At 37.0% G+C, this 15,461-nt stretch overlaps 1 protein-coding gene across 6 annotated transcripts in view; it reads left to right on the forward strand.

Moving 5' to 3' along the window:
* Positions 1-15,461, forward strand: part of ABCC3 (ATP binding cassette subfamily C member 3) — a 104,298-nt gene that overhangs the window by 60,665 nt on the left and 28,172 nt on the right. For all 6 annotated transcript variants that reach the window (XR_009153073.1, XR_009153074.1, XR_009153075.1 and 3 more), the window contains 6 exons: positions 4,158-4,319; positions 5,390-5,482; positions 7,652-7,855; positions 9,993-10,139; positions 11,521-11,608; positions 13,862-13,928. Coding sequence is in view for 3 of the 6 variants with exons in the window: in XM_058165737.1 (XP_058021720.1) it covers positions 4,158-4,319; positions 5,390-5,482; positions 7,652-7,855; positions 9,993-10,139; positions 11,521-11,608; positions 13,862-13,928 (761 nt within the window). In the remaining 3 variants the exon portion in view is untranslated. The remainder of the gene's footprint in view (positions 1-4,157; positions 4,320-5,389; positions 5,483-7,651; positions 7,856-9,992; positions 10,140-11,520; positions 11,609-13,861; positions 13,929-15,461) is intronic.

Below are 15,461 nucleotides of genomic sequence, written 5' to 3' on the forward strand. Positions count from 1 at the left end.
AAATAAAACCAATCGAGTCATTTAACAGAGTAAAAGGCTTTTGTATAGCCAGACATGGAAATTGAAAAACTCTCCCTGCTTTGCAGGTATAGATTGAATCTGTGACCAGGGTGCTATGAATGTGCCAACCTGGGCATACAGAGCAAGGCCAGGGAAGTCTTTAAAACTAAAGACAAACCATTTTGTGCAGGATTTATATAGAGACAAACTAGTAGTACTATAGCTTACCCAGGTCAGAATAACAAGAGGTGAATAACTTAGGCAGCAAGATTCTGGATAGAGATGGATGGCCACAGGAAGTGAGTGTCTCAGGTGCAACAAAAAGGAAAACTAAATATAAGATCATTGTTATTACTGTGCAAGATGAACAACATATAATCCAGAGATTTTGCTGAGTGGGTAGAAAGTAAAGGCTAAATTTGGCTTTGTGGCAAAGAAAGAAAAATCTGAATTGGTTAAGGCTAAAACAGAGGGAGGCAAGCAGAGGAGGAAGACTTTGGAGAATGGATTTTGGGCAAAATGTGAGGTTATACACTGCCTCTGCCATTTCTAATTCTGAACACTCTGGTCTGCTCTGCTCCATGATTTAGTTCAGTGTTTCTCATCCTTGGCAACTTGAAGGCAGTTTTGCTGGCTGAGGAGTTCTGGGAATTGGAAGTCCACGCATCTTTTAAGTTGCCAGGATTGAAAAACACTGGTCTAGTTATGAGCCATGGTGGCGCAATGGTTAAGAGTACAGTACTGCAGGCTACTTCTGCTGACTGCCAACTGCCTGCAATTTGGCAGTTCAAATCTCACCAGGCTCAAGGTTGACTCAGCCTTCCATCCTTCCAAGGTGGGTAAAATGAGGACCCAGATTGTTGGGGGCAATATGCTGACTCTGTAAACTACCTAGGGAGGACTGTGAAGTACTGTGAAGCAGTATATAAGTCTAAGTGCTATTGCTATTGCTGGTATTTGCAGTCTACTCAGAAATACATTGAAATGCATTCCATGCCTACATGAATTTCTCCTGATGTAGTCTATTCTTTGTTACTCAAGATTCCTTAATCTATCCCTCAACTGTGGTCTTTGAACCAGTGACACCACTCCAGTCAAGGAGACAAACAGCTCCAGAACTCTGTTCTCTCTTGATTTCCTTGATTTTGACATGCACCTTGCTTATCTTTTCATCTTCTTGATCTAATTATCATGCTTTGCCTGGCTGGTATTCTAAAATCAATTCACAACTTCTGCAGGCAAGTTGTTCCACTTATTAATTGTTCTAACTGTCAGGAAATTTCTCCTTAGTTCTAAGTTGCTTCTTTCCTTGAGCAGTTTCCACCCATTGCTTCTTGTTCTACCCTCAGGTGCTTTGGAGAACAGCCCGACTCCCTCTTCTTTGTGGCAACCCCTGAGATATTGGAACACTGCTATCATGTCTCCCCTAGTCCTTCTTTTCGTTAAACTAGACATATCCAGTTCCTGCAACCGTTCTTCATATGTTTTAGTCTCCAGTCCCCTAATCATCTTTGTTGCTCTTCTCTGCACTTTTTCTAGAGTCTCAGCATCTTTTTTACATCGCGGCGACCAAAACTGAATGTAGTATTCCAAGCGTGGCCTTACCAAGGCATTATAAAGTGGCACTAACACTTCACGTGATCTTGATTCTATCCCTCTGTTTATGCAGCCCAGAACTGTGTTGGCTTTTTTAGCAGCTGCTGCACACTGCTGGCTCATATCTAAATGGTTGTCCACTAGGACTCCAAGATCCCTCTCACAGTTACTACTATTGAGCAAGGTACCACATATACGGTACCTGTGCATTTTGGGTTTTTTTGCCTAAATGTAGAACCTCATTTTTTTCACTGTCCATTAATCCCAGCAAGAAAATTTTTGGTTTTAGTTGAATGTTGATCTTTAAAATTCTTTGCTTCTGAACTCAGAAATGTCTGGCTTTTTTTACAAGTCCACCAGGCATGATAAAATAACCCTTGAACTTGTCCATATTTCCAGGATAAATTTGAACAACTTTTATACACTCTAAATAATTTTTCTGCAGTCATATACCAGCAGAACACCATTTTATAAAAAATCTCTTTCAGATTATAACATAATATAAATTTCAATCTTTTACTCACATATTTTTGCACTGTGTCTAAAATTCTTAGCCCATTTTATCATACAGTACAGTCTTTCACTTGTTTTTTTTCCATTTCAAATTTCAATAACAGTTTATACATTTTAGCAATTACGTGTTCATTATTCCTACATAGTTCAACTTCAAATTCTATCTTGTGTCGCTCAGTTCCAAATGGCCTTAATTCTTTCCCTTAACTGTGCATACAAAAACCATTTAAAACTGAATCCCTCTACAACCAATTTCTCTCTTGATTTCATCTTATTTTCTCAATGTTCCTGTTCTAACAATTCTTGATAAGCTAACTACTTTTCTTTACCTACTGTTTCTTTCCTCTAAAATGCATCTTGTGCTGAAATCCATAAAGGCATCTGGATTTATATCTGTTCCATATTCTCAATATGGCACTTCCAATACAATGATTCTTAAAATTACACTGACTAACTTTATCATAATACAGAAAAACATGCTCTCCAAACCTCAGATTGTGCTATTTTAATTCTAAAATACTTGTATTTTCTCAGGATAACCCACTCTTTCATCCAGATTGAGCACACTTTCATCCATTCTTACTACTATTCACACACACAAATACGTATCTATCTATCTACCATCCATCCATCCATCCATCTATCTAGCTATCTAGCTATCTAGCTATCTCAAATTGTGTATCTAGAAGTTAAATAAATTTTTGGCAACTGAAAATCACTCTTAAATGATTAGTCAGCCCCTCCTGAGCAATGCAAGTTTGTATTGAGATTTAACATCAACACATATTCTAAGCTATGTTCATATATGCATGAAGTCCTTCACAGCTGCTTCTGAAAGCTTCATAAATGACTCTCCTTTGAGTAAAACCATTTTATTATTCAGATGTTTTGCATGCTTCCCATTCAATTATTCAGATGTTTTGAATGTCCCCCATTCAATTATTCAGATATTTTGCATGTTCTTCAAGCTCTTTGTATAACTAAGATTGTATGCTGGATAAGTGGGCTTATGTTTGTATATACAAATAAATGACTAATGCAGGAAAGAAGCTGGTTTTTTTTTTTCATGATTATTCTAGAGAACGAGTGCCAGATATATCTTAAGCCATGATACTGACTAGAGTTAATGGGCTTATGTTTATGCATTCAAATAAATAATTGATGTGGGAATTGATGTTTACTGCGAACAACATTTGCCAGGTAGTTTATAAGCCACAGATCAATGGATATTGGATGTGTTTGGAATATCATATTATGGGGATCAATAAGTAGAGTGATAAATTATTTTATTATTATTTTATTATATTTTAATATATAAATAATATATTATTATAGGAAGGGATCAAAAAGATAAATTGGGTTTGGTTTATATTTATTTAAAAATAATTTAGGCAATAAATATGATTATTTCACCCAAATTTAATAATCTTTCCCTTTGTAACATTAAAAATTATAATATGTTGAAGAATTTTGAAATGCTCTGAGGACCGCATCCAAATTTTGTGGGGGCTGCTTTGGATTAGTGTTGTAATTCTAAGTGTTGTACCTTAGAATTCTTGATGAACATTCTTTTATGTACTCCGAGAGCATATGCACCAAGACAAGTTCCTTGTGTGTCCAATCACACTTGGCCAATAAAAAATTCTATTCTATTCTATTCTATTCTATTCTATTCTATTCTATTCTATTTGCATAGTGTAAGATTTTGCTGATGGTTGCAGAATATGTAGAATATAGTTGAAAACATACTAAATCACTGTCCCTGTCCCTTGATTAATTCAAATTATATGAAAGGCATATAAAGATAGAATGGGCTGTGCTATAATAATTAATGACATGAGGTTCAGTCTGCTGCAGTCTGTTGGAAAGTCAACATAGAGATAAAGCCAGATTCAAATCCCTACATGACCATGAAGTTCACTGGATAAGCCTGGACCAATCATTATTTCTCAGGATTAAACAGTGAAAAAGAGAAACATTTGCACCATCGTGAGTCTTTTGGAAGAAGAAGAGAATGCATAATGGAATTCTTCTCCCTGTCTTCTTAGTCTTTAGTCATCACCAACTCAGCAAAGCGCTCTTCCACGGTTGGAGAAATTGTCAACCTGATGTCAGTGGATGCCCAGAGATTCATGGACCTGACTACCTTCCTCAACATGCTGTGGTCTGCACCACTTCAAATCTGCCTTGCTTTATACTTTCTCTGGCAGGTATAGAACTTTCTCTTGGATTTCTTGCTATGTAAAGCTATTACCTTAAATCTGGCCTTGTACTAGAGAAACTCTAGTAGAGGAAGTCATTTTATAGACAACTGGTTGTTTCCAGTATAATGCAAACACATGTGTTTTTGCAACTTTCTTAATAATCAAGTGATTAACTGAGGATACAATAGCCTGTGGAGATTAGTAGCAATAGATTTAGATTTCAAGAGCCGCAACTGGAATATGGAAGATATGGTCATAGTGCTGGTAAAAGAGAAATGGTTTTAGGGATGGGGGAGGGGGAATTCTTACTTCATTCTTCCTGTTCATTAAAATATTTATACTTTGCTAGTGGTTGACACCTTATCTGTTTTGTAATAATATTATAAAAGTCCCATGCAAATAAAAGCATTCCACTGAAAAGCTAGTAGTGGTATCTGAAAAAAAGCAGGATTAAAAAAATACAGCTAAAAATACACCATTGTTTTGGCACATTCTTGGCACCAATATAATATCTGATTTATTCACTTCTGTGAAAGTTATCTCAAACAGAAAAACAGCTTTGTGGGCACATGTTTGTTGTGCCGTCATCTCTGTACAGTACCTTCCCTGCCACCAAAGGGTATATTTGTTTGCCGTTGTATTTTTAAAAGTGAAAACAGCAACATGTTTCTGCCTGGAGTGCCAATGAAAAGCAGCCAAGGACCCGTTTTGAAAAAAATAAAACAAAAACACCAAGTTTTAATATTCCTATGTATTCTACATCAGGGATCTCCAACCTTGGCAACTTTAAGACTTGTGGACGTCAACTTCAACTTGTGGAGTTGAAGTCCACAAGTCTTTAAGTTGCTACGGTTGAAGACCCCTGTTCTACACTATGTATTCTACATTGTAGAGGAAAAAATGAAAATCCTTTGTGAGAAGGCAAGACTGTTCGTGACCAACAACATCCCTTGTTGAAGATTTCCTGATGGTTTTAAGCTGACACGTTTTTCTGAAGAGTAGCAAATGATGATTTCCACCATGTTTTAAATTCAAGCAACCAGAATAATAATGGGTGTATTTTACATTCTTTTAAGGCTTTAGGGCCTTCTGTGTTCGCAGGAGTGGCTGTGATGGTTCTTCTCATCCCACTGAATGCTGTGATAGCTATGAAAACCAGAGCATTCCAGGTAGGTATATGTCCATAGTGATCATTCTTAATGAAGTTCTATCCCTGAATGAATCTCTTGTTTAAAAAAAAAAAGGTAGGACAATTGTTTTCATACTGGTCAGAAGAGCAACATGCCTTCATCATGGAGAGCTTATCCATGCGTCTCCTTTCAGGATTTTAGATCTGGGCTTTTCCTTGACTTTAATCTGTTGGTGGCTTTTCACTAGTCTGATAACAAATTAAGCTGTACTTAAGTATGAACTTGTTTATTTTCTGCACTGTATGCAGTTGGTTTGCCATATCTTTCTTCAGGATGTTTTTCGATTTCCCAGTCTAGACCAGGGGTCAGCAACCTTTCGGACCTCAGGGATCACTAAATTCATAATTTTAAATTCCGTGGACCACTAATATGATCTGCTTAATGACCAGCTGGGTGGCTGTGGCTAGGTGGTCGTATGACTAGGTGGGCATGGCCAACTCAATGTCACTCACGCCAAGGGGCACCTTGCCAGCCTCTACTCGCCACTTCCACCCACGCCTTAGGGCTTCAACAGGAAGCAGTTACTGGAGCTAAGCAGCCACCACGAGAAAGAGTTGGCAAAACAGCTCAGTTCAATTTGGATCGGACCGAGAAGGAGGCTCAGCAGAAGCACCTCACTGAGGACTACGAGCATAGGCTTTCCAAGCAGAGGGAAGACCTGCAGAAGGGCAAGGCCAAGTACCAGTGTCTGGAGGCTCAGCAGGCTGAGATGGTCATCCAGTTCCAGGCCATGATGCAGTCCCAGTGGAACAAGGCCCTCTTCTCTTTGCCACTAGCGGCGCTTCCCTCCTGCCTTCAGTCAAAGCCCCACACCAGGAGGCAGGAGCAGACCCCAAGTCAGAATCTCTCCCCCCCTCCGACCCACAGGAAAAGACCCTGAAGGGGGAGACTCTGCAGCAACACAAACATTCATTGCATGTATCTGTCCCAGGGGCCATAGTTTGAGGACCCCTGATTTAGTGCAATATAAAAAATTCAAATAATTTTTCTGTGGACCACCAAAATTTCCTTTGGATCACCAGTGGTCCTCTAGACTATAGTCCTAGGATTTCCTGGTGATTTTCATAATTTTTCAGGATCAGATGAAGTACTGTACAGTCTTAAAGCAATAAAACCAATATAATATTTCTATGTAAAAGCTTTATCTTCTTTTCAAGGTTTATTGAATTAAAATGGTTAGCATACATCTGAAAAGGAGAATTAATCAAGCAAACATCTCCATTAAGGCCATTTCGTAAACTAGAATTGTTAAAAGTGGTCAGAGCTAAACAGTTGTACCACCCAGCTCACCTATTCTATGGACCCAATTGGATGCACAGTAATAACTAATTGGGTGCATAAATTGTATACAATGTTCCGGGTCAAAAATGGAGAAGTGATCTTATAAATGAAAAATATTTAAAAACTAATTTTTCAATTAAATTGAATTTCAATGTTAAAAATAAATTTCAATTTTAAATCTTAAGTTTTTCTATTATTTGACCATGATAAGTACGTTCATATTTGTGTGCAAATCTGTAAAGAGAATCCATACCTTTGGCAGTTATAGAGTGTTAAAAAGTTAACTAAGCCAGGGAGAGTACAATTTGATCATATCTCAAATATTAATATTTATAGTTTGTGATTTGCACTACTGTCTGGCAGATACATGAAACTATAGTGACAAACTTCATTTAAATCATTGATTGAAATTATCTTTTTTCCCCCTTGTTAATTCACATCTGAGATTTAAATTGTTTCAATTTAAATCATTCTATCAAGGACTGTAAAGCATATGTTTTGTCACCAAGATGCCCATTTAGCATGTCAATAAAAAGGAATATTAAACTCTTGTAAAACAGTATAGAATTTGTACTGAAAAGACTGAATAACTTACTGTTCCTGATCTATCAAACTGGTACTCTCCTATGAAAAGTACAGATTTTACTTCCTTTCCCTCTATAGAAATGTTTATGGTAACCAATACAGCTTCTTCTAACACTAGGCAAAAATGCCTTGCTTGCACAAAACCAGTGGTGATATTTTTAAAGTACCAGTTTCCTTTTCAAGATTCTTTTCCGTTTGATTTTATGGAAATCTCTCTATAAGAAGCACAGGACAAAGAGGTATAAAAGGCAGTGGATAATGATATTCTTTATATTCATTTAGGTAGAACAGATGAAGTACAAAGATGCCCGCATTAAGCTAATGAATGAAATTCTAAGTGGCATAAAAGTACTCAAGCTCTATGCTTGGGAACCATCCTTTGCAGAAAAAGTACTGGAGATTCGGAAGAATGAACTTCGGGTTTTGAAGAAATCTGCCTATTTAAATTCTATATCAACCTTTGCATGGATCAGTGCCCCATTTCTGGTAGGTCTCACATGAACAATTATTCTTGTGACTTCCTGAATACATGGAAGGTCAGTTTTAGAAAGGGTTGCTTAGATAGATCTTGGACAACTCACCATGGCCAACTCGCCACAGCCAACTCATTGCAGGATAACTCGCCATGGCCAGCTTGCTGCAGAATAACTCTCCGTGGGACAATTCAACTCTGTATTAATCATTTTATTGTTACTTTTATTATTGGTGACCATGTTTTCATCAAAATTATTGTAACTCTGGATTGACTTTCTTTACTTTTATTATTGACCACAGTTACGTTGAAATTAATTTAACTTTTGTATTTGTTGAATCATCCTGCGGCGAGTTATCCCATGGTAAGTTGATCACAGTGAGTTGTCCCATGGCACGTTAGCCATGGCAAGTTGACTCATCCATCCTTAGATTCTCTTCATGGAAGGCAGGGAATATTTGAAGATTGATTCCATCTTTGAAGGGAAATTCTGAGGGAAATTCTGAGTTACCTAAAAAAAATTGCACTTGGAGAAAACATAAGATGGCTGGACTTAAATAGGTCTCTTGGCAGAGCACTCTATCATTATAGATAATTTTTTTGTCAGAACTGAATTATAATCTCTGTCTCATGAGGGATAAACATTATCTAGCTAGACTTTTTCTTCTGCCAAATTCTGATGCTGTTTATAAGATAATCAAAATAGAATAGCATTGCTAATAGATCCCAGATAAATTGTTTGGAAACCCTGGGAAGCTCACAAACAAAGAGTACACATTAATCCTGAAGAAGTTTAGATTTGGAAGTGAAATAAATGAATTAGCAGTAGCCATAATCTACCTTTTGCAAAGGCCAGCCAAATGTTCCCCCAAAACCATACAGGACATGTACTGCCTTGTTTGCCCAGTTTTCTTCTCTTGAAGATCCTGGTCAGAAAGAAGTGTATGTTTGTTTTAAGCAAACTGTTGAAAAATTAACTAAACGCTAAAACATTTCTGGAATTCAATGTTAAATTAAGTTTATTCATCGGTTTTATATTTAAACTAGCAAAAAAAAAATTTCAGTTCTTACCTTTTTTTGTCTTTAACCAGCTTCCCACCAACTTTAGCCACCAGCAGCATCATGAAAATTTAGGTGTTGAATGAGAAAGAATCTTCAGGGATTGCACCCAGCCTTTAAGAAGGCATCAGCTCGCTTAACAGATACAAACTATACACTAGGACAGACCTGGGCAAATTAAGGCCCGCGGGCCACATCCGGCCCTTTGTACGTCCCTGTCCAGCCCGCGTGAGGCCAATCATAAACACCATAAAAAATAAATTGCACTGGTTCAATAATTGTTTTTCTTATTTAACCAATAGACCACAGTTTCACATAACCTAATATACATATTTACAGAGTGCTTTATTCTTCTGATTATCAGTACCAGCTATTCAAAATATTTAATTTAAGTATTTTACAATGAAAGAAAGTTGGTGGCCCTCTGACACAATTCAGGCTTCTCATGCGGCCCCTGATAAAAATTAATTGCCCACCCCTGCACTAGGATGTCTGTTGTTGCATCCATTTGTTGGAATAAAAAAAGTTATACCAACATAATTCAATGCCAAGCCTCTATTTTGTGTGAGCTGATCATCCCAATTGCCTATTTTAAGTTTTACTTATCTAGCGAGGAAATTGTAACAGGGAAAACCTTCCTAGATACAGGTGAAACTCAAAAAATTAGAATATTGTGCAAAAGTTCATTTATTTCAGTAATGCAACTTAAAAGGTGAAATTAATATATGAGATAGACTCATTACATGCAAAGCGAGATAGTTCATGCCTTGATTTATCATAATTTTGATGATTATGGCTTATTAGTTTCACTTTTTAAGTTGCATTACTGAAATAAATGAACTTTTGCACAATATTCTAATTTTTTGAGTTTCACCTGTAAATCAAAACAATCCTGCCTCGCCTTACTTTCTCCAGCTTTTGGAGAAGTTCACTAAGTTTCTTTGTAGTGGCCCCATCTTTCTTCCTTTATAATAAAGCAACATAAGACAGGTGGTTAATTTTCATTCTTACATTTCCAGTCTAAAAAGTAAAAACTCAAAGCCAGGGGTTGTTGACTTGTTGTTAAACCAGTCTGTTCTTTCTGGTTTCCAGGTTGCCTTGACCACCTTTGCTGTCTATGTCAGTGTGGATGAGAAGAATGTTCTTGATGCAGAGAAAGCCTTTGTGTCACTCTCCCTATTTAATCTCTTAAGGTTCCCACTCAACATGCTTCCTCAGGTCATTAGTAATATTGTACAGGTAAGAATGGACTTTATATTTTTTTTTAATTGCACTGAATACAAAGAGGACTGTAAGACTGACTATCTCATACCCTATAAATAAGACCAATGGCTGGCTTATGGGCTATAACAATGTATGTCTTGAACATACCCAAATTTAACTCCAGTTACAGTTCTTACTTTCTACACAACTTCTTCTAGGAACCATTTTTAAAAAATTCAGGCAATATGCTCACTGGTTGATAACTGAACTGGGTTACTTGGAGAATATTAGCTCAGTTTAACTAATAATGCAACCACTGTGCTCCATTCTGGATCTAACTCAGAGTGCTAATTTTAACTTGGAAAGGCCATCCCTTTTCAGTAGCAAACTTGTTACATTAACAACTTCTCAGAGATTCTGAAGCATGACCGACTCCCACTAGTATATGACAGGCAGCCGCCTGTAACAAGATTTTTACATCCATGGTCCCAATGTTATAAACTTCCTCCCTAGAATATCTCACTTTCTCTTTTGGTAGGTTGGTACTTGCAGTATTGTTGTGGGAAACTTGGAAATCTATGGGGAAACTGGTGTGGAGGGTTATTATTCTTGATGTTCATCATTTGTGGGGAAATATGGAGGGGATTATTTTGTTGATATTGAAATGTATGTATTCTCTATTTGATTGTCAAATATAGAATACATTGACGTTAATACACAAATGTAAAATAGGGATAAAAAATCCAATTTTATACCAACAGCCTAGTAGTAAGATAAGTTTAATTCATCCCTCTGCTTTCTTTGTTTGTGCTTTATTCCCCTTTCTAATCTCAAGTATGTTCACTTGTGTTGTTGCAATTCCAGCTGAAAGAGAAAAGGACTATGGGAGGGATCCTAACTCTGATAGACAAATTTGAAAATTGTTATAAAATCAGCAAATTGTTATGAAACATACATCGAACTCCTGCCAAATGAATCTGCCACTGTAGTGTGTCTCCTTTAGCTTGGATCTAGTCTGGATCATATGCAGATATATTCTGCTGAATTGAGATAAATTATGACAAACATTGCACCAGCAAATTTCACATGTTAAATTTATATTCTGCCCATATCTCCATTTTTTAAAAATATATTTATATACCTCCAAACGTATAAGTTGCTTTTCTCTCCAATTCCCTCCTCAATTTTGATGGTGGCTGGTTCAGAGTCCTCCAGTAAGTCATCGCATGAGCTTCCATGGCTGATGTTGGCCTTGAACGTGGGTCTCCCCAGGCCTAGTCTAATATCTTCAACAACCTAACAGTTTAAGACATAGAGTAAGAACCGTCGTGACCATGAGCTGCTGTTTTCCCTTGGGAGGATTCTCAGAATATCCCAACTCATATTAAACCAGTCAGTTTTCCCATGTATTCCCCAGACAAATGTTTCACTGCAAAGGATTCAACACTTCTTGTCTCATGATGAACTTGATCCAAACTGTGTGGAAACCAAGTCAATTACTCCAGGTAACACTCTACTTTGGTTCATATAGAAGCATGGAAAGTGAAATAGGGTTTGTTTACATGGGAGGAGCTAGGGCTAGTTTGTAACTTCTACACAGAGAACCCTTACCACAAATTGACAGGGTACATTAGGATTGCAGTTGCCATAATCTGCAAGCAATTCTGGCATGGGAATTCTCACCCTATCCAAAGAGTATCAGGTTGAGGAGGCTTTCAGAAATGCTTTTCTGATAAAATGTGCAGAGTTTCTAAGATATGCTTCATAAGTGCATGGAAAGGTTCCAGCACCTAGTGAGAATGCATGTTAGTTCATCTATCATATTCTCAATAGAATCTGCACACACACATATTTTAGTGAAATCAGTTGATATTTTCAGCTTTAAAAAGAGAACACTGCTCCTTGGGCAGTTTAAATATATAATTAGATAAATTCACAGTTTAGGCCTTGTGCATAGATGCTTCTCACTTTGAGATATAGTAATGTATAAAATAAATAATCTGGATCATTTTGCTTGCCAAATTATATCTTTAAACTTTTACACATTCCTTCTGTAAATTGCAAAACCGATTATATCACCTGAGTTATTTCTAATAGAATAGGAATAATTATTCTTAATTAATAATTATTCTTATTCTGAAATCTTTTCTCATATGACATATGGATTTCCATACCAACTAATACTATCGTAAGAGAGTTTATATCTGTAGGGTTAATATGGAGCTTAACAACAGTATTTTTTCATGCATCTGAAATCTTAATTGATTCATCTCTATTGCACTTTGATATTTTATTTTATTTTATTTTTTATTTATTTATTTGCATTTATATCCCCCCCTTCTCCGAAGACTCAGGGCGGCTTACACTATGTTAAGCAATAGTCTTCATCCATTTGTATATTATATGCAAAGTCAACTTATCACAAGCCATAATTTTGTGTGATAGGAAGGACGTCTTCTGAGCTCATGATTCACTCCTTCCTCCTCCAGTTCTGCTGGTAGAAGTAGATGAGGTTTTGGTTTGTGTGAATGTAATTATAGTTTAAAGCTGATTTGTTTCAAGCAAATTGTAGTTCAGATTAATCACTTTTTCCCAGTCTTGGATGAGATGACAAACCCAGAGATTAATAAAAACGAGGTTTCTGGGAGAGAGGGTAGAAAGCTGGGAGTAAGTCCAAGGGCATTTGATAAAGCCTGGCTTTGCTGTGACATCCAAACACAGACTGAAAGACAAGTGGTGGCTGCTCCAGGTTCTTTTCTGCCCAGGGTGTTTTTAATTTGAAGGATTGAAAAAGAAGCCAAAGTGAGAAAGAAGGTTTCAAGTATCTCACTGGATTGCTTGTAGCTCTATGGAAAAGCCTCCAGGCCCAATTAGATGTGCAGGCAGATTCTAGGTTGCTTCCCTTTTGTGATATCTCGCTTCTGTGGCGTGTGTCGGAATAAAAGAAGCAGAAGTGAATAAAGGTTTACTGTATTGTGTGCAGCTCCACAGACGAAGCCTGCAGCTTTCCCTCTGTTCAACTTGAAAGCTTGTCAGAGTTTCCACTGATGCCTTGCCACCCTGATGACTCTTCCTTAGTCTTTATTTTTGAGAGGCTTTTCCATTTGCAGGAAAATGAAAGGTATTTGGGGGAGGGAGTATTGAGCATAGTCTCTAGGGAGCAGCTATAACTGGCTGATAAACAAGCCTGAGTTTTAGTCATTGCTAGTGGATAAATATTTAAGCTAAGGTTGCTTATGTTAAAAGTATTTCTCCTTATCTCATAAACAATGTGGCTTCAGAAAGCAACTTGGAAGAGGCTACAGAAGCTTCTGCCATTCTGTAACATTTTAGAGAATGACCCTCAACTTTCCAAAATCTGCTTTCTGTTGATCTGACCTGATCTGATCATGATTTGTGATTACTCACATAACAAGACATTGCTTAAAGAGTTGGGAGAAATAAGAGTAAACTTTTCATGGTAGTTCTTCAAATCTTTTTAGCAAACTCATCCAATCAGTCTACTACTTCCTTGGCATTAAACATCTATACTCTTTCCAATATAATTCTGTGCATGTCTATTCTGAAATAAATCATACTGCCTTTAACCAGGATGCATGCATAGGACTCTTCCCAGATGTTGCTCTCCAAATGTTGCTGGACTTGCTGGCTTTGGGTGAAGTAACATTTCAACCTATCTGGAGGGCTCCATATTGGGAAAAGTTGATGGATAGAATTGCAGCTTCATTTTTGTCCTTTATGTTTTGTTGTGTTTATAGGATATGCAGTTACCATAAGGCATGGAACATTCAGCTGGGCAAAGGATCTTGACCCAGCTCTGAAGGAGTAAGGAAACTTTTTTCAATTGTATTTGTTGACATTTTCTGGCATCTTATCTCTCTGGGAGTGAGCAGCTTTTGCAGTTTTTAAATGTTATTTGAAAGCCCCCTCTCCCAATTTATATTTTTTATTTGGAACTGATGTCTTACGTAAGTGAAAATTAGTCCTTTCAAACTTTGCAGAGTTTTTACTGTTTTTCAGTCTCAACGAATTCTTGAATGGTTACTGAGGTAAGAGCAAGATCTTTAAATGTCACTAAACAGCTTGTTGTTTTCCTTGCACAACATGTGACATAATTCTCAGTGAACTGCTGTTGGGATTTTGCAAAATGGAAATGTCTTGAAGGCTGTTGCTGTGCCTTCTCCCATTGCTTATTAAGAGAATGCAGACTTTACAATGTTGGCTCTACCATTTCAGTAGATTATCTCAGGCCAGAATGGATTTTGCAATTTTACGTCCCTCTCATAAATGGCACAGTGGTTTTGCATATTCATCAGTTGTGTAGAACAATTCTAGATGCTCAGTGTGATCAACAGTAATATTAGGAGCCAATCTGCAACTTACTTCTTCAGTTCAATCCCATGCCTTGATGGATGGCAATCCTTAAGTAGCAAACTGCTATCAGTTCTTAAGGCTTTCTTGCTCAATTCATATCTAGCATCAAACTGACTTATCTTCATGGGGCAGTCAGAAGATTCAGGCATCTACATTCTTTACAAAGTCCTTATACACTCAGAGGTCTTTTTCATGTATTAATTCTGTAGGCACAAACAAATATATGCAATTCACTAAAGAGATTTTACTTCTGACAAAAGCTACATGCATACAATATAATACCATAAAGCAGCAGCAAATAAACTAAGCAAATCCAGCTCTGCTAAGCTTTTCTTCTAACATGAACAAAACCGTGAAAACAAAGTCATGAGGATAAATGATTAGCAAGATGCAAAGCCAGCCTGATCACTTCTCCGTGAGATGTTTTCATATGCAACTAAGATGAAGAACACCAGCAAAAAAAGGAGTGGAGAATGTAAGACCAAGTTTAATAAGGTCTTCTCCTCTGTGTCAGGGCTTTAGGGTTCTTTTATGTTCTAGGTCTAAGTTCTTTTTCTAAATCTTTCCTTTCTGATTGATCCCAAGTCCAAAAAAATCTGATTTTGGGCTTTCAAACATCTTTTTCCTTCTCTCAGGATTTCAAATGTCCTTTTTAACTGTCTTGCCCAACAGTATAAATTTACATCAATATCTCTCCTTCTCTGGCCCAGAGCAACTCTGATTTATTGCCTGTGTCCCCTTAAATAGCCTGCTTTTGCAATTAAGTAGGCCAATGCCTCAGTATATTCTTTTTTTTAAAAAAAACCCTCATATTCCAGTATATAGTGATTATAACAATTATCCCATTATATCTACTATAATATTCTTAATCAAAATGTAATTTCTTAACAGTATTTCAATACACAGAGCATATGCACTGATGACTTGTAAGGGCAGAAGAAAAATTCTTAAAGATTAAAAAAATAAGTAACATTGGACTAGCTC

The sequence above is a fragment of the Ahaetulla prasina genome, chromosome 2 (assembly GCF_028640845.1).
Source record: "Ahaetulla prasina isolate Xishuangbanna chromosome 2, ASM2864084v1, whole genome shotgun sequence".
Lineage (NCBI taxonomy): Eukaryota > Metazoa > Chordata > Lepidosauria > Squamata > Colubridae > Ahaetulla > Ahaetulla prasina.